The sequence below is a fragment of the Spinacia oleracea genome, chromosome 3 (genome assembly GCF_020520425.1).
Source record: "Spinacia oleracea cultivar Varoflay chromosome 3, BTI_SOV_V1, whole genome shotgun sequence".
NCBI classification, from domain to species: Eukaryota; Viridiplantae; Streptophyta; class Magnoliopsida; order Caryophyllales; family Amaranthaceae; genus Spinacia; species Spinacia oleracea.
The window spans coordinates 22189783-22211930 of NC_079489.1; the positions used below are offsets into that span (position 1 = coordinate 22189783).

A 22148-nucleotide genomic window follows, 5' to 3' on the forward strand; every position below is an offset into this window, starting at 1 on the left:
AGTATGACTATGCTTTGACCGTGATTCAATTAAATACGGTTTTTTCATGAAATGCCCCTGAGGTTTTAAAAAACGCACCAAATACCCTCGCCTGTTTCGATTCACATAATATACCCCTATTTTTCTGTACTGTTCATGACATGCCCCTGTTAGCTAACGCCGTTAGTCTGCCGTTAGTGGTGTTTTACTTATTTGCCCTTAATTTTGGTTTAGCGCCATTGACTTCCTTCACTTTCACAGAAAGACCAAAAAAAAAAAAAAAAACCGTTCACATTTTTCTCTTTCTCTCTCCTCTCCCCTGTTCTTCTTCAAGCTCTAATCCTACTCAAACCCTAGAAATTCTGGGAAGATCTTCAATATTTTTGTGAATTTTGCTGCGCACCTTAAAGGCGAGTTCGTGGGTTGTGATTTTGCTTCAATCGCGACAAAAAAGGGAGAAACTTGAGGCGATTTCCAGTTGAGTTAGTGTTGAAGAGGAAACGGGAATTTAAAGTTGGTTAGTCTACTTCCAGGTAATAATCTCTTCTCCTCTGTTTAATTTTGCTGGTAAACTTGTTTTTTTTTCACGAAATCGATTAGGGTTAGGGTTTGTGAAATTGTCAGTTTTTTTTTTAAAATTGCGCAACTTTCTTGTTGGTTATTGGTCAATTGTGGTTGTTGGAATGAAAATTGATGTTAGTTTCATTATTTTTTCCCTTTAGGATGAGTGCTATTTGGTTGTTACTACGTTATGGGTCACATAGTTTTGATATTAGAGTGGGAGACATGGAAAAATATCGTTTGTTGAAGTTGTTTCTTGATATCTTTGAGGAATCAGTTAAGCAAGATGTTTTTTTGCCTAGTACCTTTAGCTTGTATGTTGAGGGTCCTTGTGGTAAGGTTGAATTGAATGATGATAAGACTTTAAGGCTTCTGTGGGGATGGAATTGGGGTAAAGACACTGCTGAAATTTGGGTTGAGGGAACAGATAAACCAGGATTGGTGTTTAGGAATGCTGTTGCAACAATTGAGAATCATAGAAAGGAAAAAGAGAGACAACTTAAGGAGAGACAAGAGGAACTGTTGAGGGCTCAAAGAGAGGAGGAAGAGGCAATGAGGAAACAACAGGAAAGGGAGGACATTTTGAGGGAAATACAGGAACAAATGGAGTACACTGTGGCTATGGAGGTCCCTGTTGTTGATTGTGAGGACATGAAGGTTGAGTATGTGAGAGTCATTAGCAAAGATGATGCTGATGAGGTGTTTCCAGGTTGCTCTCAACCAAAACAAACACAAGAATCCCCAAAGAAACAACCCACCCCACCCAAACACACAAATCATGTTGCTTCTAAGTCAAAAGGCAAGGATAAGCCTGCTTCTAAGAAACTAACCCCCAAAAGGAGGGCATCAGCTAAACAACCCACCCCACAGAAACAACCCACCCCACCTAAACAACCCACCAAACAACCTACACCACCACCCCCACCACCCCCACCACATAAAGAACCCACCCAACCAAAACAACAACAACACACACCACCACCAGAACATCCCACCTCTCCACCACAACAACAACAACACACACCACCACCAGAACATCCCACCTCTCCACCACAACATCACACCCCTCCACCACCACCACAAAATCCCACTCCACCACAGAACAACCAAACTGATGAGCCTAACAATCAAGCACCACCTGATCAAGCTCAGCCAGTGAAAAAGAAGGGGGGCAGAGCTAGACCTGAGGGGTTTAGGGTTAACAAAGTCACTGCTAAGAAGGCTGGAACTTGGGTTTCCAAGGGAAAGGGAAAAGGGAGAAAGGGTACAGGAAGGTCTAAGACACCAGGGGTTTTTGCTGATGTTGGTGAGATATGTTCAGAAGAGGAGAGTGAGGATTCTGATTATGAGGAATCAGATTCTGAACAAGAGGATGTTCTGAATGATTGGATTGATTCTGATGTTGATGATGAGGTGATTCCTGATGATATTCCTGATTTGGGGTTTGAGGATTGTCTAAATGGTTCCTCAAAGATGGATAAGGCCTATAAAAATGGCAAAATATGGACTGATCAACCATATGGGTCCATTAAGTTAGAACCCTGGTTGATCTTTCATGATAAGGCCACATTTCTTGAAGTGTTGAGAAGTTACTGCATACAGGAGGGGTTTGGGCTTAGTGTTGAGAGGGCTGATAATAGGAGGTACACAGCAGTTTGTGCAGTGGAGTCATGTGACTGGAGGATACATGCCAGTAGGTTGTTTGACAATGTTAGCTGGGCCATTAAGGTGATCAGTGGGTCCCACAGAACTTGTGGGAGGCTTGAGGAGAATCCAGTAGTGACCTCTGAGTGGTTGTGTAAGCATATGTTGGGGGAAATAGAGGCAAATCCAGAGATTCCAGTGGAGACATTGAGGAGGTATGCACAGGAGAAGTTTCAGTTGAGGGTGAAAAAGAGGCTATTGTACAAGGTCAGGAGTATGGCAAAGGGAAAGCTGCATGGTGGTTGGGCTGAAGCATATGAGCTGTTGCCTAGATATGCTGAGATGATTAAGCAAACAAACCCAGGGAGTCATGCACTTATAACATGGGGGGCCAGTAGTGGGGATGTGAACCCAAAATTCAGAGCTTGCTTCTTCTCATTTGCTGCACAAGTCAGGGGGTTTCTAAGGGGTTGTAGGCCCATAATTGGAATAGATGGGGCTCATTTAAGTGGTTTCTACAAGGGCATTCTACTGACAGCAGTTGGCATAGATGGGAATAATGAAATTTTTGTTCTTGCCTATGGGATAGTAGACACTGAGAGTTGTGACAGTTGGACCTACTTCATGAGATGTTTGAGGCAAATGTTTGAGCAGGAGGGTTGCAACAGAGATGATTGGACCTTCATCAGTGATAGGATGAAGGTATGTGTACTGATCTGATATTTACTCTTTTCTGATCTTTACTTTTTCTTATGTTTATGTTTCTATATTAATGAACCTGTTTTTGTTGTTTGCTGATGTGTAGGGTGTTGAGTTGGCAGTTAGAGAAACTTTTCCTAGAGCAACTAGGAGAGTTTGCTGCCAACACCTATACATGAATTGTAAGAACAATGGCTTCAGTGGATCTGCATTCCACAAGCTATTTTGGATAGCTGCTAATGCATACAATGAGTATATTACCCCTGAACTTGTTGTTTGTTGTTTAATCATATTCATGCATAATATACCCCTGAACTTGTTGTTTGTTGGTTAATGTCTGGTGTACAGCAATCAGAAGTTGGTGTATGCAGAGGGTGGGGGCTAGATTTGACAAGGCAGTTGACATGGAGGAAGGTCAGCTCACTGCATATGCATTGAAAGAGTTAGAGGAGAGGACAGCTGAGTCCAGGTTATGTTATGCCACAGCATGTGGAGGGGGTGAATTTGAGGTTAGGGATGGACATGTCAACTTCCCAATTAGGCTTGCAACAAGAAGTTGTGCCTGTGGGAAGTGGCAGATCTGTGGAATCCCCTGCAAGCATGCACTGAGGGTCATATATGACCAAAGGATGAACCCCCATGATTTCATATCCCCATGGTTCAAGGCTGCTGCATACAAGCTAACCTATGCAGAACATATTCATCCTATGGCAGATCCATCTCAGTGGCCTGACTTTGGTCTTCCTTCCATTCAGCCTCCAACCATCAAAAGACCATCTGGCAGACCTGCTAAGAAGAGAAAGAGAGGGGCAAATGAACCAAAGAAAGGGAAGAGGAACACAAATGTGAAATGTGGAAAGTGTAGAGAGTTTGGTCACAACTCAAGAACATGCAAGAGTGGAGGAACAAGTGCCACTGGACCAAGTACTTCAAAGAGTGGTGCAGCAGGAGCAAGTACATCAAATGGGGGACCAAACACAAGGAAGAGGTCAAAGGCAGCTGCATAGTCACCTCAGTTGGCTATATTTTGTGAATTGTAGTGCACAAAGCTAAACTAACTTAGTCAAATCAGTTTAGTCAGAATCAGTTTAGTTAGAATCAGTTTTTGGAAACAGTTGTGCAGAGATCATTTTTTGGAAACAGTGAAATGCTTAGAACACCTCTTTTTGTGCAGTTCAGTGGTGTTTGTCCACTTAAAGTTCAGTTTATGTAAAGCTTATTTGCTTGAACAAGTATTTATGGAACAAAGTCTCTTTATTTCATGAAATTTGTTACAACTTTACTTCATTGCTATCCAAATCAGAAATGCAAACATTAATACACCAATTTTTATTGCAAAATTGATTTTCTGTTTCTGTTGTTTGATCTTCTTCTTCAATAGCTTCAACTCTTCATGCATTCCCCTGCTCTGTTCTTGCATTCCCCAGCTTTGTTCTTGCATTCCCCTGTTTTCATCATCTCTGTTTCCCTTGCTCTGAACTTCATCACTTGTGTGCTCAAGAAAACCTTTGCACCATTTGAAATTATCACAAGGATCACACTTGTAGTAAAGCTTTTGCGGATTTTTTTCCGTTTCCGAGCTCCTAATTGCAAATCTTCTCCCGCAATAGCAATTTTTATTAGGAACTCTAATGTATGCTAAATTTGGGATGGAAGAAGATTCGATTTTTGAATGAGAGCTCATGGCTAATTTGGAGAGGGGAAAGTATGCAAGTGAGGTGAACACTAGTAGCATTTATATGCAGCAAGAACATAACGGCTATATTTTGCTTCCTAGGTTTAAAAACTAGCCGTTAAATTCAAATTCCTGCAATTTGGGTATCTAGTGCAACTTAATTTTAAAATAGGTGTATATTATGCATTAAGTTTATAAAAAGGGGTATACTGTGAATTATAAACACGACTTAACGGAGGACTAACGGAAGGTCAGTTAAGGGGTATTTGGTGCAAACTTGGAAAAAAATAGGGGTATATTATGTGAATCGAAACAGGCGAGGGTATTTGGTGCGTTTTTTAAAACCTCAGGGGCATTTCATGAAAAAACCGAATTAAATATTAATTATGTTTTGGGAAGTTATTGGTTTTGACACTAATCAAATCTTAAACCAAACATTTATTTGTACTTCACTTCTTGACTTTGTCCGTAGACGGTAGCCTTCAAATAAACAAACCCTAACAATTACTAATACCGATGAATACAATTCACGCAATATAATGTGATAAGTAATTATGTGTCACGGGCATCATTAATTACATTTCACTACAATTATACTTATAAGTACCAATGAGGATCATTCTCACAATAAAATGTGACTATTATTATCACTAGCATCATGAAATACAGTACACTAGTAAGGACCGTCTACACAATGCGATGTGATATTATAGGGCAAATAATTATATGTGTGGACCATGTATGCAATATACTATGTATATGACAAACAATTATGTGCCATTGGCATCACGAACCACCTATCACTACAATTACAAGTACCAATGAGTCTCATTCACGCAATTATTTTTGTTTTTTTTAAAAGTTAAGAAGAAGGGATCCTACTGAATCAACACCTAGCACATGTTAACCAACCCAGCTCCGCAGGCATTCGCTTGAGCCACTCCCAAGCATTTTGCAGTTGATGGGGCTCGAAATTGTGACCTCCAAGTCACAAGGTGAGTTCCCCACCAACTCCACCAACTTATGGTGGTTAGATCATTCATTCATGCAATGTATCACTTTTGCATCGCAAAATACAGTTCACTGATAAGAATTGTTCATGCAATACAACATGACAATTATGCGCGCCTCTTTTACATATCATCTCCAACGTGACATTGAATATATTTCCAAAGATAGAAATCATTATTTTTATTTTATTCATTTAAATAAAATTGACACGTTACTAAAAGTACGATAGTAATTTCATGAGGGGACGTCGAGTTCTTAAGGGGGTTGTCAAACACAAATTGAATTTACTCAATGCAACCCTTTTTACTTTCATTTTTTTCATTCTAAAAAACCCTCTAACAGTCACTTTTATTATTTTCTCTCAACCTTTTTTGATATTATTTTGTTTCAAATAAATTTGATATTTTTAGTATCACGTGTATCTAATCAAACTAGAAAACATATTTTGATTGCATTGAACGATATTTTTTTAACTTAGAAGACCTTGAAATTGAGGTAATTTGATTTTTCCAGTTTTTTCGAGTCTTTCATTGAATTTGTATAAAATACATAGCTCTACTTTTACAGATTGAATATTTAATATAATTAACAATTTCGTACAGATTGAACAAATTATCAGTAACCATTTCGTATAGATTGTACATAATAGAACTAAGTATAATGTACAAATTGAACAAAACATAATTCTGTACAAATTGAACATAACAGAAATGGGTTCTATCATCGCTACTAATGTATAACAAACAACCACTACACGACCAGTCGACGGTTCTTTCACTATAGACAACTGAAAGAACTAGAATCGTCACTTTGTTCAATTTGTTCGGAATTCTTAGTTATTTATGTTCACTTTGTATGAAGTGGTTAATTATATTTCGTTCAATTTGTACGAAAATAATTATATTTTGTTCAATCTGTTTAAAATAAAAGTATTTATTTCATACAAACTGCATGAAAATGCTCGAAAAAACGAAAGTTACCTTAATTCCAAGGTCTTCCAAGTCCAAAAAAAAAAAAAATCATCCATTGCAATCAAAATGTGTATTCTAATTTGATTATATACATGTGACACTAAAAAATCAAATTTATTTGAACCAAAATAATATCAAAAAAAGGTTAAGAGAAAATAGTAAAAGTGAGGGTTAGCATTTATTTTAGAATGAAAGAAAATTAAAGTAAAAAGGTTACGTCAAGTGAAATCAGGTTGTGCTTAGCAATCGTATTCTTAGGAGTTAGTTACTCCGTAATATTAAAGATAATTTACGCCGGATTTTCTTGTGAGGAGTTAAAATATCTACACCAGTGGGTTAGGGTATTCGTCCCAAGATATTAGGTTACAATCAATTCAAAGGCATTTCTACAAAAAAAAAGTGTTGAAATAGCATGAACACCTTTCTATATTTATCTTTTCTTGAAATGTGAGATCCTACATAAATTATTTTTTAACTTCCAAAGATCTCCCTATCATATTAAATGTAGCCCTGAATCAAAATTTGTGTTTCCTGTAATAGTATAACAAAAATGATGGCTTAAAGTCATGATCAGATCGGCCCGAGGCACAACCTAGCACCAAAAAAATACAACATGGCAAGGCACGGCAAAAAGCACAACATGGAAGCTAAACTCTAGGGTTATGTCTGGGTTGCATTCTTTTTTGAAAAAAGTACAACTATGTTTAGAGTTAAATTAGGCTTAAGCACGACACAACACATGTGCATGAGTCGTGCATGGACCATCCTAGTTTAAACATTTCAGCCCAGTAAGTGGGATGCGCCTAGACCTGGTGTCACGGTCCGAGGGTTTTTACACCAAATTGTGCAACACGCTATTGCCTATGGGGCGGCAAGGGCGTAAGCCTTGTGCGGATACAAGACTCGTAGGGCACGACCAGGTGCTTGATTCGGAATGGGAACTCTTTCCTATAGGCAACAAGAGCGAGGGTCGGTGGTCGATTGATATGTGTGTTTTATATAGTGTTTTTACCCCCGTCCCTTAGTACTTTTATGCTTCAAATGAGCTCTTAGGAGCCGTTTTTAGTACTAATCTGTGTTTTTTAGTGTGCCTTGAGTTTCAGGACTACTTAGTGAGAAATTGGTCTTTTTAGACCCGTTACATGATGATTTAGGCCACTACGCGATCCCGAGGGAGTTCAGGACGACTATTGTCGACTTGCGAGAGCCTTAGATGCTCATGGTTGAGCCCCGGAAGTTAGACTCAGTGTTACGGACAAAGTTCGGTTCATTTAGATTTCCGCCCGGTTGATCTCCTCTCGCCCACCGGGCGAGCAAGCAGAAGATGCCGCAGTCAGCAGGCGCCCGATGGGCGGAGTTCTGCCCGGTGGCCACCGGGCGCCCATCAGAGTGAAGGCTGCAAGATTTCTCTCCTCGCCCGACGGGCGGAAGCTTCCCGACCGGGCGCGTGCGGAAGATTTTTAGAGAGTCTCCCTCCGCCCGGCGGGCAGACCTGCGCCTGACGGGCGGGTTTCGAGCTGGTCGCCCGGCGGGCGGACGTCTGCCCGACCGGGCGACGACAACCCTGGGCGGTTTTTCGCGCTTTGTTTTCCGGTTTTCTTTTATTATTTTGGTCATACTATAAATACTAGGCTTCATTATTTTAGTGAACATCTTAATTCCTAGTATTAAAACCCTTAGTTTTATTTCCCTTAGTTGAATTCTCTCTCTAAATTTATGCAAACACTTAGTTTAATTTTCAATAAAAATCAAAGCTTTCAATTTCCATTGTTCTTGAATTAGGTATTGCTTCTTATTTTAATTCATTGTCTTGCTTTAGTAATGCTTTCAATTATGATTATTGCTTTGGTTATGGTTAATATGCTTGAGTAATCTATTTTCTAGGGTTTGGGGATCCACGAATAATATGAAGGGACATTGAATAACTATGCTTGTTGGCATTGTAATTAATTCCTATTGATTGGTTTATATTACTATACAATTTTATTTGCGCATGTTTAATTGTGATAGTCATGCAATATCAAGTTAAGATTCGAGATATGCAATTTGATGTTTAGGCTTGTGTCAATAGGTAGAATTAGGATTAATACGTAGCGAGAGCCCGTTAATTCTAAGTCTATGATTAGTATCGATTCGAGAGAGCATGCTAGTCTAATTAATTACTTTGTTGATTATTGTGATTGTTTATCGTCCTGGATTGTTACTTGTTGGTGAACCTATGCCCTAGATTCTTTAATTCATGAATTCTTAATTGTTTAATTATCGTCGTAGTATTAGCATACAAATCAACCAATTCCTGTTTCCCAATAGTCTAGTTTCATTGATTAATAGTAGAAAAAACACTGTTTCCCTGTGGATTCGATCCTGACTTCCCTTGCTGCTTAGCTAGTGATTTTAGGTTTATCTTCGATTAGGTGATACGACTTTAGCCTGTCAAATTTTGGCGTTGTGAGGGGGTCGAAAAAGCGCGAGGCTAATGCGTGACCTTGTCCCTTGTGGGTGTCACGATTCTTTTTATTCAATCAAGTGTAATTGGATTTCCTGTGAGTATACACCCAATTGACTAGTAATATAGGAGTCGCCATTCAGTTTTTAACAACAATGAGAAAAACTGACAAAACCCGGTTATCGTGACATAAAGGGAGTGCAATTATGTTTGACCACGACGGCCGTAGGTTCCCTTGTGATCCCTGGTGTGGGGATCTCTCAATATACACCCGCAAGGTAGAGATTGAGGGTTCGGGGGACTGTAACTACCGAGAGGAGTAATTCGCTCGTCGATAACTCCAGAGGCAGGATATCCTTAGTAGCTCAGCATAAATAATTGAAGGGACATGCATTAACTATTAAATTAATCTGAGTTGATTTTAGCAATATGCAACATATAATACTAATTCGATCGTGATTATCTGATTTAAATAACATTAAGAGACCTAGCATGATAATCCGATTTCCCAAAAATATTATATTTGTTAGGCGTGATAGAACAATCATATTAGGTTAGTTTAACAGTTCATAAAAAGGGCGAGGAAAGCAGTTAAATCATCGAAAAGGGACACGTTACGACGCACCCTTGAGAGGTGCGTCACGGTTCTCAGAAAACTAACCACTTTGACTTTGCTATTTCTCCTTTTTATTTAACGAATCTCAATTATGGGACAGGATACATTCTGTACGATTTATGGATCGATTGCGACAGAACGCGTGAACAGTTTTGCAGCGAGAGGCTTAGGCTAAGGGGTTTAGAGTCAATACTCAGAATATAATTATGTGTTGTTGTTGTTGTTTTACGTCGAAACTAGGGGCCTATTTATAGGGAAGAGTTCGTGGAAAGATAGAATTGCAGAGTTCTAATCCGCAAAGAATTAGGAAAAGAGACGTACCCAGGTACTTTCAGCGCCCAGGCCTGGGCGCCGAAGATTTCGGCGCCCAGAGCCAGGCGTTGAAAATAGGATCTGGGCAGTTTTGTTTAGTCAGATTCGGATTCCTAAAATCCGTAGAGTTTGAGATTAATTGGAGTCTTTTAGCGCGTATCAATTTCATGACGGAATGCGTCTGGGCCCGTTACGAACTCTAGGCTCGTTAGGATTTTGATTAATACGTAACTCTTATTTCCGAATCCTATTAGGAATAGGATTCTCGTGGTTTTCTATCTCATTTAGGATTTTTGTTGGAGTGCAACACCTAATTCTGACAGGTTTCTATCTTTTATGATTTGCCACTTTTAGACGCTACCTTTTACGGCAGTTACTATTTTTAGCAGGTTTCCATAAATAGCAGGTTTCGGGTGAAATGAAATGGGGAATCGAGATTCGTTTATTTTATAGGAGATGCGTTGTCAAGTGGAGATTTTATGCTTTCATCATCGAACCTTTTCCTTGCGGGAACGGGGACAAAAGTAGGTGTCTACAGGCGTCGTTGCCGGGAAAACGGTTTTATTTTCTGTTGTTGATTGTTTATCCTAGATTATTGTTTGTTACTACTCAAGGAACCGGATCTCACGTTCCTTGAGACCATATCTCACATTGTTTTTGTAGTTTCTTTGTCTATGCCCAGGACCGTAGGTACTAGTAATCTTACCCATTTGATCCTAAGCCCGAAAGAACCTTTCATAGACGAAGAACTTTCATTGCAAAGTGTGGGAATTACTCTGATTCTGATAATAATATTGGCGATCTTTTTCCTTCAGATACAGATTCAGTTTTAGAGATAGAGATGGGTGACGAAACTCCACCACCGCCACCTACCCCACGGCTTACAGACTATTCTAAGCCAAGTCTGTCTGTGCTACCAAAGGCAATCATGCCTTCAATTGCAGCTGAGACCTTCAAGATTGAGCCTGCATTGATTAACATGATTGAGAGACGCTAGTACGGTGGGGAACCGGGTGAAGATCTGAATCTTCACATTCAGTCCTTCATCCAATACTGTTCCACCATCAAGCAAAAAAGGGATTGACTCCGGAGCAGACTATGGAGATACTTTTCCCGTTCTCTTTGAGTGGGAAAGCAAAGTTGTGGATTAATGGGTTGAATCGGGCGGCTATGAAAATCACTAATTGGGAGTCCTTGGCCCTTGCATTCTATGTTAAATATTTCCCACCTGAGAAGACGGCTCGTCTGAGAGGTCAGATAATTTCTATTTCTCAACAAGCAGATGAGAGTTTTTTCGAGGTCTGGGAGGGATTCAAGGACTTGCAGAGAGAGTGCTCGCACCATGGTTTGGATGATTGGTTCTTGATTCAACAGTTTTATAATGCTCTGGGTAATGAGTCTAGGTGTATTTTGGATTCAGCTGCTAGTGGGAGATTCATGCAACTTGAGGTGCCTAGAGCTAAGGAGGTGATTGAGGAGATAGCCATTCATAATGCCCAGTATGGGAATCCTACAGGCCTATCTAACAAGGGTGGTAAGAATGATTTGAATTCCATAGAACAATTAACTGCCCAATTGACTGCTTTACATTATAAGTTTGATAATATGCAAGCAGCAAATGCTCAATCTGCCCAACCTGTTAGTGTAGTTGCAATGAGTGCCCAATCTGCTACTGTCTGTGAAAGTTGTGGAATGTGTGGTCATTATGCACAGGAATGTAGGAGCTCTATTGAACAATGTAACGCATTCCAGTCCTACAAAAAAAATAACCCATTCTCCAACTCTTACAATGAGGGCTACAAAAACAACCCTCTACTATCCTACAGGAGCAACAATATCCAGAACCCTCATCAAGTCCAACATCCACCACCACAACAACCATACCAACCCCCCCAACAACAATCCTACCAACCACGGAACAACTACAACCAACAGTCTAGTGGACCACCTGGGTTCCCTAGACAACACACATCACCTCCACCACCACAACCTCAAGCCACACAGCCTGACCCTCTGCTAGTAGAGATGAGAAATATGATGCTACAAATGCAAAAATCTCTAAGTGAAAAGGATACGAAAATCGATGCTCTTACTGCTCACAACAAGAACATTGATACACAGTTGGCACAGATGGCTACTACTATTGCAGGGAGGTCCCCCGGCCAACTTCCTTCACAACCTGTAAATAGGGAAACGGCAAATGCTATTACATTGAGGAGTCGTGGTAGGGGTTATGATAGTCCTTCTATGCCCGTTAAAGTTGATTCTGAGGTGTCTGCTAGTGGTCTGGTTAGTGAGGAAGTCCCAGAGATAGTCATGGATGGTAAGGAAGCTGAAAAGGTAGTCAGTGAGAATGAGGCTACAACTGAGGTTAAGAAGGGGACAAATATTCAAGTACCACCCATTGTACTCCCCTTCCAAAACCGGCAACTCAAGAATAAGCTAGACAAGTAGTTTGGCAAATTCTTGGAAGTGGTCAAAAACTTGCAGGTAACGGTTCCTTTTACTGAATTGATTTTACAGGTTCCTGCATATGCTAAATTTATGAAAGATATTTTGACCAGGAAACGTGCTTTTGTGAGGTAGAGACTGTAGCTTTTACCGAGGAATATAGTGCTTATTTGCAAAATAAGTCTCCACCTAAACTTAAAGACCCCGGGAGTTTTTCCATCCCATGTAACATTGGCACTGTGTTTATTGATAAAGCTCTATGTGATTTAGGTGCTAGTGTGTCTGTTATGCCCTTGTCTGTTGAATATGGGTGAGCTTAAGGTTACCAATATCACTCTGCAAATGGCCGACCGTTCTGTCAAATACCCCCTAGGTGTTTTAGAGGACGTCCCTGTTAGAGTAGGTAAATTCTATATACATGTAGACTTTGTGGTACTAGACATGCAAGAGGACTCTCAAATTCCCATTATCTTAGGTAGACCCTTCCTTCACACAGCGCGGGGGCGGTCATTGATGTTAAAAGTGGGAAATTGACTTTATCTGTTGGGGATGATAAGGTGACTTTTAATCTGAATAGTGCCTTAAAGAGTCCCATGCTAGAGGAAGAACAATGCTATCGAATTGATGTGGTTGATTATATTATGCGTGATAACGTCTCCCAAGTTCTCGAAAGAGATCATTTAGAGGCAGTGCTTTGTTGTGAATCTTCTGCAGGTGATAGCAGTTCTTGGAGTGCTGAAGTGGATGCTCTAGAGTTGGCTCTTGATGGTGGAGGGTCTGAACCAGAGAGCACCAAATTGAAGAGGTTAGTTCGGCCGGTTTGTCCTGTTAAAGAGGTAAAGAAACCCGAACTTAAGCCTCTTCCTGCTAACCTTAAATATGCATTTTTAGATGATGAACAACTTTGCACTGTAATCGTCAGTACTGCACTTGATGTAGACCAGTTGTCCCAACTTCTTACTGTGTTGAAAAAGCACAAAAAGGCCATTGGGTACAGTATTGATGATTTAAAGGGTATTAGCCCTAACTTTTGCATGCATAGGATACATCTAGATGAAAATCACAAACCATGCATTCAACCCCAACGTCGTTTGAACCTCGTCATGCAAGATGTTGTGAAAGCTGAAGTTATGAAATTGCTTGATGCGGGTATTGTCTATGTTGTGTCTGATTCTAAGTGGGTGAGTCTTGTTCAGGTAGTGCCTAAGAAAGGGGGGACAACTGTGGTTAGAAATGAGAAAAATGAGTTGATACCAACTAGGGTAGTCACAGGTTGGCGCTTGTGCATTGGTTATAGGCGTCTAAATGTTGCTACTAAAAAGGACCACTTTCCCCTCCCCTTTATTGATCAAATGTTAGAAAGGCTAGCCTGTCACAAGTTTTTCTGTTATCTGGATGGCTATTCTGGTTTCTTTCAAATTCCCATACATCCAGACGACCAGGAAAAGACCACTTTCACCTGTCCCTATGGTACCTTTGCATATCGTAGGGTGCCCTTTGGTCTGTGTAATGCACCTGCTACTTTCCAACGTTGCATGATGAGCATCTTTTCCGAGTTTATTGAATCTATAGTGGAAGTGTTTATGGAAGATTTTAGTGTCTATGGTACTTCTTTTGATTCTTGTTTGCTAAATCTTACTAAAGTGTTGAAAAGATGTGAAGTGTGTAATCTAGTCCTAAATTGGGGAAAGTGTCATTTCATGGTTACTGAAGGGGTGGTCTTGGGGCATTTAATATCTGATAAGGGCATTCAGGTGGATCGAGCTAAGGTCCAAGTGATTGAACAATAGCCCCCTCCAGTTAATGTGAAGGGTGTTAGAAGTTTTCTTGGTCATGCGGGGTTTTATCGCCGCTTTATCAAGGCTTTTTCTAACATTGTTAAACCACTGACCCAGCTCCTCCTCAAGGATGCCCCGTTTGTGTTTAATGATGCTTATCTTGAGGCTTTTGACAGGATTAAACAGGCACTGATTTCGGCTCCTATCGTTCGTTCTCCCGAATGGGATCTTCCGTTCGAGATCATGTGTGATGCAAGTGATTACGCAGTTGGGGCAGTTTTGGGTCAGAGAAAGGAAAAGGTCTTGCATGCCATTTACTATGCAAGTAAGACCTTAGATGAAGCTCAAGTTAATTATGCCACTACTGAGAAAGAGCTTCTAGCCATAGTCTATGCCTTGGATAAATTTCGCACTTATCTGATTGGGTCCAAGGTGATAGTCTATACTGACCATGCGGCTCTTAAGTATCTGCTCTCAAAGAAGGAAGCCAAGCCTAGGCTTATTCGATGGATACTACTGCTACAGGAGTTCGGTCTGGAGATTCACGATAAGAAATGGGCTGAGAATGTGGTTGCAGATCACTTGTCTGGATTGAGGTATGATGATGGTAAAGTGTCTACACCAATCGATGATTCATTTCCAGATGATCACTTACTAGCACTTGCCAGTCAGTCACCATGGTTCGCAGATTTTGCTAACGACTTTGTAGGGGGTATTCTTCCGGCCGATCTTACATATCAACAGAAGAAGAAGTTCCTACATGATGTTCGGTTCTACTTTTGGGATGACCCTTATTTGTTTTGTGAGACTGCTGAAGGGTTGTACAAGCGTTGTGTTCCAGAATGGGAAGTCCAAGGTATTATCAGTAGGTATCATTCTTCACCTTATGGTGGTCACCATGGACCGTCAAAGACTAATGCTAAGTTGTCACAGTGTGGTTTCTACTGACCTACTATGTTCAAGGATGCACAAGCTTTTATTATGGCTTGTGATGCGTGCCAGAGGGTCGGCAGTATTTCGAGGAGGTATGAGATGCCACAAAACGGGATTCTTGAGGTCGAGGTTTTTGATGTGTGGGGAATTGACTACATGGGACCATTCCCATCGTCCAAGGGTAATCTGTATATCCTTGTTGATGTAGATTATGTGTCGAAGTGGGTGGAAGCCGTTGCCTCACCTACTAATGATGCTAAGACGGTCATTTCTCTGTTTAAGAAAGTCATTTTTCCTAGATTTGGGGTTCCGCGAGCTTTGATCAGTGATGGAGGGTCACACTTCCATGAGAAGCATCTGGATGCGCTCCTGCGCAAGTATGGAGTTTATCACCGCACTGGGCTAGCCTACCACCCCCAGACGAGTGGGCAAGTTGAGGTCTCCAACAGGGAGATCAAATCTATCCTTGAGAAAGTGGTGGCAAAGTCTAGGAAGGATTGGAGCGATAAGCTGGATGATACTCTGTGGGCATATAGAACCGCCTTTAAGACACCTATTGGTGCCTCCCCGTATCGGTTGGTGTATGGCAAGGCGTGTCATTTACCGGTAGAAATGGAGTACAAGGCTTATTGGGCAATCAAACAGCTCAATATGGATGCAAAGTTAGCCGGTGAGAAGCGGTTACTTCAATTGAATAAGCTAGATGAATTTCGATTACAAGCTTACGATAGTGCCCGGATTTACAAAGAAAAGACTAAGCGGTGGCACGACAATCACATTCTGCATAGAGAGTTCGCGGTGGGCGACAAGGTTCTACTATTCAACTCTAGGCTTAAGTTGTTTCCTGGAAAACTTAAGTCTAGATGGTCTGGGCCGTTCACCGTGACTATGGTAAGCAAGTTTGGGTCAGTTGAAGTAGAAAACAATAATGGTGAGCGATTCAAAGTCAACGGGCAACGTCTGAAGTTGTACCATGATGGGGCTACTGTAGGAGTGGTTGAGATTCATCACCTCAATCCCTCCGCCCCATGAACTGCATATTCGAGGTAATGTGGTCGAGCGGGACCTAGAAATAAACCAACTAGGGATAGAAATATCCAGTGGATGATCCAATAACCCGGTCACCCGCTCTAATTAAACGGATGAAAACCCGAAATAAATGGATGAAAAGCGGGTGATGGATGCGGGTCGGATGCGGGTGATGTTTTTTCATCCATCACTCGACCCACCACCCGTATATCACCCGATCCATCACCCATTTATTTTATATATATTATTTTTACTTTTGTTTTAAACATAAAAATGTGTTAGTAAATCCATTATTTATTAAAGTTAGTGTTTGTTTAATTTTTTTGGGTTACTAAGTTATGCATGATGAGAAACAATTATATGTTTCGGTAGTAAATGTTGTATATAAGATTTTTTTTTTGGTTAATTATTATGCATATTCTAAGGTGGTGAATTTTTAGTGGTTAATAGTTTTCACCCGATCCACCCGGTTCACCCGCGGGTGATGGATGGACGGAATGCGGGTGATGAGTAAAGCGGGTGACGGATGGACCGGGTGGAGCGGATGAAAGCGGGTGATGGATGCGGGTGATGCTCCACCCGATCCAAATCCCACCCATTTCCATCCCTAAAACCAACGCTTTGCGGGAGGCAACCCGTACTTTATTGCTTTCGATAGTATAGTTTAGTTTTGTGTGTTTTATAGTTTATCCTTTACATTAGAGAGGTGAGGAGATGGTATTTTTACTATTTTGGGCGTTTGATGATGTGCAGGTGTAAGCTCCCAAGCGCGAAAAGTTAGAAAACATCGTAAGGAGCAAGTTTGCAAATCGCCCGGTGGGCACCGGGCGAAAACCGCCCGATTGGGCGCGTGTTGAAGGAAATAAATTCGTCTCTTTCCGCCCGTCGGGCAGACCTGAGCCCGTCGGCCAGGATACCAGCTGCAGGCCCGACGGGCGATTGCTGGCCCGACGGGCGGGCGTATATGGGAGCTGAAAAAAAGACGAAGACGAGTTTCGTCAATCGCCCGGTGGGTATCGGGCGAGAGGCGACCGACCGGGCGCGTGCGGATAGTTTCAAAATTGTCGCCCTTCGCCCGGCGGGCGGACCTGTGCCCGTCGGGCTGCCTACGAGCTAATGGCCCGTCGGGCAGGCGCTGGCCCGGAGGGCGAGAGGAGATTTGCGGATTAAAACGCACGGGTTCACTCTTATTCCTTCACTTTACCTCTCAATCATCTCCTTCATTCTCTCTCACCCACCATTAAACCCCCAAACCCTAAGATCTTCAAAGCTCCATACTCACCACAAAAAACCCAAATTCCACCAAAAACCTCAAATACTCAAAAATAAGAAACCATGGGTTCTAGGCAAAAGAGGACTTGCACGGGAGCGTCTAGGAGGCAAGAGGAGGCTTCCACAAGCCGTGCACCACCACCACCTCAGTTTGCACCCGATCCGGCTTTCCCGGACATGGTTCTTGTTAGTGAGGAACAACAAACTCTCCTTGCACACCTCAAGCTTCGGAAGGTAGTCCCTACTCGATTTATATGTCAAAAAACTTTGAATGATATGGGTATTGAGAGGGATGTTAAGAAATTATTTCATGGGTGGGCATGAAGCATATGTTTTCTATGGTTAGGTTGACATTTAGAAATCTTACTCTTGAATTTCTGAGCTCCTTTAATGTCAAAAAGAATGGATACAAGGATGTCACTAGAGTGTCATTTCGATTGTTGAATACGAGTTTTGATATGCCTATTAAAGATTTTGGTGCGATATTTGGTTTGTTTGTTGAGCGCAATAGGTTCCCCGGGGAGGGGCATAATAATAGTACTGTGTGGGGGAAGTTGACTGGGGAATTCAATCCCAATAGCATGCAACATTTGCACGCCTCTAGCGTGCAACATTTGCACGCCTCTAGCGTGCAACACCCCGTCCCTTTTGTTTGGTTCCGGTTTATGGCATTTACTATCTTTGGGCGGGATAAAAAGGAGAATGTGAGGAGCACAGAGCTAGAGGTGCTCGGGGGGTATTTGTTGGATGGTAATGATGGTTATAGGATGAATTTGGCCCATCATTTGACCAATCAGCTGCTTACTACTGCCACCCACCGCTACTTGACCGATATTGCTTTAGGGGGTCTGGTCACCCACATTGCCATAGCGGTGGCAAACTTTGCTGAGAGGGACCATGCTGCAGTCCGGGGTAACAATTTGTTGGACATAGAGTATTTTGGGAGTCTTTAAAGGGTACACTTTGAGTACGGGGCACTTTTTCTCGTTCAAATGTCATGGATGTTCCAGAGGAACGCCCTCTTTACTCTACCGGACACTTCAGGGCTCACCCGTTTTGAGAGGGGTCAGTCCCATTACCTGTATGTAGGTGAGCAGGCGCCACCATTACCTGAGCCCCAACCCCAGCCACAGCCCGAGGCCGCGCCTCGTACCTACTTCCGTAGGGGTGGGCGAAGAGAGAGGGAGGCGAGACAGAGAGGTAGTCCGGCTCCACAGGGGGAGCAAGGGTCTTTGGAGGAGCGTATGGATAGGTTGGAGATTCACTTCGATCACTTTGAAAGTGATCACCAGAGGGCCATGTTCCCTATATATGACCACTTTGCTCGAGAGGGTGTCGTGCCTCGGGAGGCCCAGCATCCTTCATGGTTTGGTTACCCGGCGGAGGGCTATGGAGTCCCGGGCGCTAGGGGCACCTTTACACCCACTCACTACTACGGTGGGTATGGAGAGGGCCCTAGCCACGGATATGCTGATGATGATGATGGCCAAGGCCATCAGTGATGCTGTTGATGATGAGGATGGTTCGGTTCCCCTTGAGCCAATGAGGACATTGTCTGATTTGGTTTGAGGGGGGTTTCAAATTACCTGTACACATTAGGTATGTTTTCTTTTCATTTCGTGTTTCCTATTTATTTTGGTGTGTTTTGGTGTGCTTTTGTATGTTTATTACTTTCTAGATTAGTTTATTGCTTTGAAAAAAAATAGAAAATACAAAAATACGTGTCGACCAATGAGACTTAGACAATTAATTCCCTGTGCCTCTTTGGTTCGAAAATGTATTTTGATGATTCAAGCTGATAAGACAGGTAAGCATCATGGATTGACTGTTTGATGTATGAACTACAGTTATATTAACTCTTGTCAAAGGTCAACTTTGTCCCACTTTTCGTATGTATAATGCTGGGTTGTGGTTAGGTGTGAGGTTTTGAGCCTTGATTTTTCAGAGTGCTTAATTCCTGGTGTTGCATTGATCTGAGTTTTTGGTTTTCGACTATTAGTATGCTTAACACACTTGCACTTTGCGCATGATGAAAGGCCATTCTTTAGGAAGCCTTCAGACGACTTTAGATACATCTGTTCCTGCCTTTTCTTTCCCATGTTTAGCCTTGACCATTTCTTTCATTTAACTCCACAAAATAGCCCTTATTAGCCCCGTTGGTTACTTATCCCGAGTCTAGCTTGGGGGAGCTATCATTTGTTAGTATCAGTTCGTTTTGTTGAGATGGTTGGCTTTAAAAGCCTAGGTTACTCAAGGTTGTATTTCTGTGTACTCGGGAAGTTAGCAAGGAAAGAGGTGTAATCATTAGTTGGCACCTAAAGTGTGTGGTTATGGGTATTATGGTTTGTACATATCTAGTTTTCTTATTTTCGTCGTTATATACATAAGTCAAAAAAAAAATCAAAAAAAAAATATGTCATTTATTTTGTAGTATTAGAAAAGCAAGGAAAAGGGTAGAAGTCGATTCATACTTCGAAATTTGTCGGTTACCTCCTCCCTTATGGTGTTATTTTGGTTATTGATGAGTTATGTTTTCCGGAGATGATTTCGATATATTGATTGGTTGTTTTTGCTCCCCAAGTTAGACTTTATACTCTCACATATCCAGAATATTCCTTACCCCTTGTTTATACCCAGCCAACATTACAAGCCTATATAAAGACCTTTTTGATCATCGTGCAATGTGTGTATAACAATAGGTTGAAAATAGTCGTTTATCAAGGGCCAAAGAGCATATGCGCATTTCGAGTCGACTCCGGTGTTGACAGGCTAAAGTCGTATCACCTAATCAAAAATAACCTAAGGTCAACTAGCTAGGTAGCAAGGGGATTCAGGATCGAATCCACAGGGAAACAGGCGTTCTTTCTACTATCAATTAATTAATCTAGACTATTGTGAACAAGAATTGGTTGGTGGTTTATATGCTAAGACTACGAACGATAATTAAACAAGGATGAATCAATATATTAAGGAATCTAGGGCATAGGTTCGCCAACAAATAATAATCCAGGACATTGAACAATCACGATAATCAACAAGGTAATTAATTAGACTAGCATGCTCTCTCAAGTCGATACTAATCATAGACTTAGAATTAACGGGCTCTCGCTACGTATTAACTCTAATTCCACCTATTGACACAAGCCTAAACATCAAATTGCATCTCTCGAATCTTAATTTGATATTGCATAACTACCACAATTAAACCTGCGCAAATCTAATTGTATAGTGAAATAAACCAATCAATAGGAATCAATTACAATGCCAACAATCATAATCATTCAATCATCCCTTCATATTATTCATGGATCCCCAACCCTAGAAATTAAACTACTCAAGCATGTTGACAATAAACAAAGCAATAATCATAATTGAAAGCATTATTAAAGCAAGACAATGAATTAAAATAAGAAACAATGCCTATTTGAAGAACAAAGGAAAGTGAAAGCTTGAATTTTTATTGAGAATTAAACTAAGTGTTTTTGCATAAATTAGAGAGAAAACTAGGCTAAGGAAAATAATACTAAGGTTCAATACCAGAAAATAAGGTGTCCTCTAAAAATAATTAAAGCTTGTTTATATAGTTTGCCAAAATCTACAACCTTTTAAAAGTGAGGAGTTCAATTTCACTATTCATTCAATAGTTAAAGTACTGATTTACCCTTATTTTCCTTCACATTTTCATTACTACCCTTTTGCCCTAATTATCTCAGATTGCGCCACGTTCCTTCATCCTTTTCCTTTGCTTTCTCTGAGCTCAACCCCCCAATCCGTTCTTATCTCTCCCTTCCCCAATCTCTTTCGCCCCCTTCTTCTCCCTCCTGTATCATCGACATTTTCTCTCTCCTTCTAAACAGCTTGCAAATTGTGCAAGCATGACAAGGTTTCTCTCTTCACTATCAGTTTCTCCTGCTTCTCCCTGGTATGCTCTTTTCTCTGACTTTTTGAATTAGGGTTTTGTTCTTGCTTTTAATGGTTGAATTTTGTGCATTATGGCTGATTTTAATTGAATTTGCTACTAATTTTGTGTTTCATTGCATGAATTTGTTTAATTTATGAAGGGATCAGATAATTTTAATTGATTTTGTATGTTTTTAGGTGGATTTTGATTAGTTTTGAGAGTTAATTTTGAAAAAAATATTGAATTTCGGTTATGTACTTATGTTATTATTTACTAATCTCATAGTCCGATTCCCTTTTCATTTTCTGTCATTTTTCTCCCAGGAATGTGGTATGGGATGGAGTTGTGGGTGGATCGAGATTTCTTCCAGTGGTACACTGCAAGTACACTGCATTGAACGCAATTTCTTTATTTTCTTTTTAAAAAATGTGTATTCTTGTAAATTCTTGTAGATTGCTTTGCTCTTCTTGGCACTAATGCATCAGGGTTTCCCCTTCAAGACTTCATGGGTCATGACTTTATCAATTTCCCCTCCAAGAATTCATGGGTGATGTAAACTCGAGATCTTGCTCATTTATCAAGTTTTGTTCCTTGTTTTTAATTAATATGATTTATTATTAGTCATACTTTCTTTTCGCTATTTCTGTTTACCTTAATTTCTCGTTGTCCAATGATTTTGCAAGTGGTATTGAAAGATTGTTTATTCACAATTCCATTTTGCAGGTCTTTGGGTAGTTTATGTAAATAACTTTTTGGGAATTAAGCAATCTCTTCGTGGTGGTTACATAGTTATGCCTTGTTTGGAAAGAGATCGAGTAGAGTCAACTGGAAGAATTCATGAAGCTGCTGAAGGTAAAGTAATAAATTAGT

The 22148-nt window shown here is 40.9% G+C and overlaps 1 protein-coding gene and 1 non-coding gene across 2 annotated transcripts; one reads left to right on the forward strand and one right to left on the reverse strand.

Moving 5' to 3' along the window:
- Positions 1 to 110: 110 nt before the first annotated feature.
- Positions 111 to 3890, forward strand: LOC130469566 (uncharacterized). The gene is made up of 4 exons (XM_056838921.1): positions 111 to 512; positions 702 to 2886; positions 2990 to 3157; positions 3255 to 3890. Exons 2-4 carry the CDS (start codon positions 703 to 705, stop codon positions 3888 to 3890), a joined length of 2988 nt encoding a protein of 995 aa, XP_056694899.1. The 5' UTR covers positions 111 to 512; position 702.
- A 7266-nt stretch (positions 3891 to 11156) lies between these two features.
- On the reverse strand, positions 11157 to 11263 carry LOC130471144 (small nucleolar RNA R71). Its single transcript, XR_008931809.1, has one exon. It is a non-coding gene; the product is annotated as a small nucleolar RNA R71 (small nucleolar RNA).
- Between the last annotated feature and the right edge of the window lie 10885 nt (positions 11264 to 22148).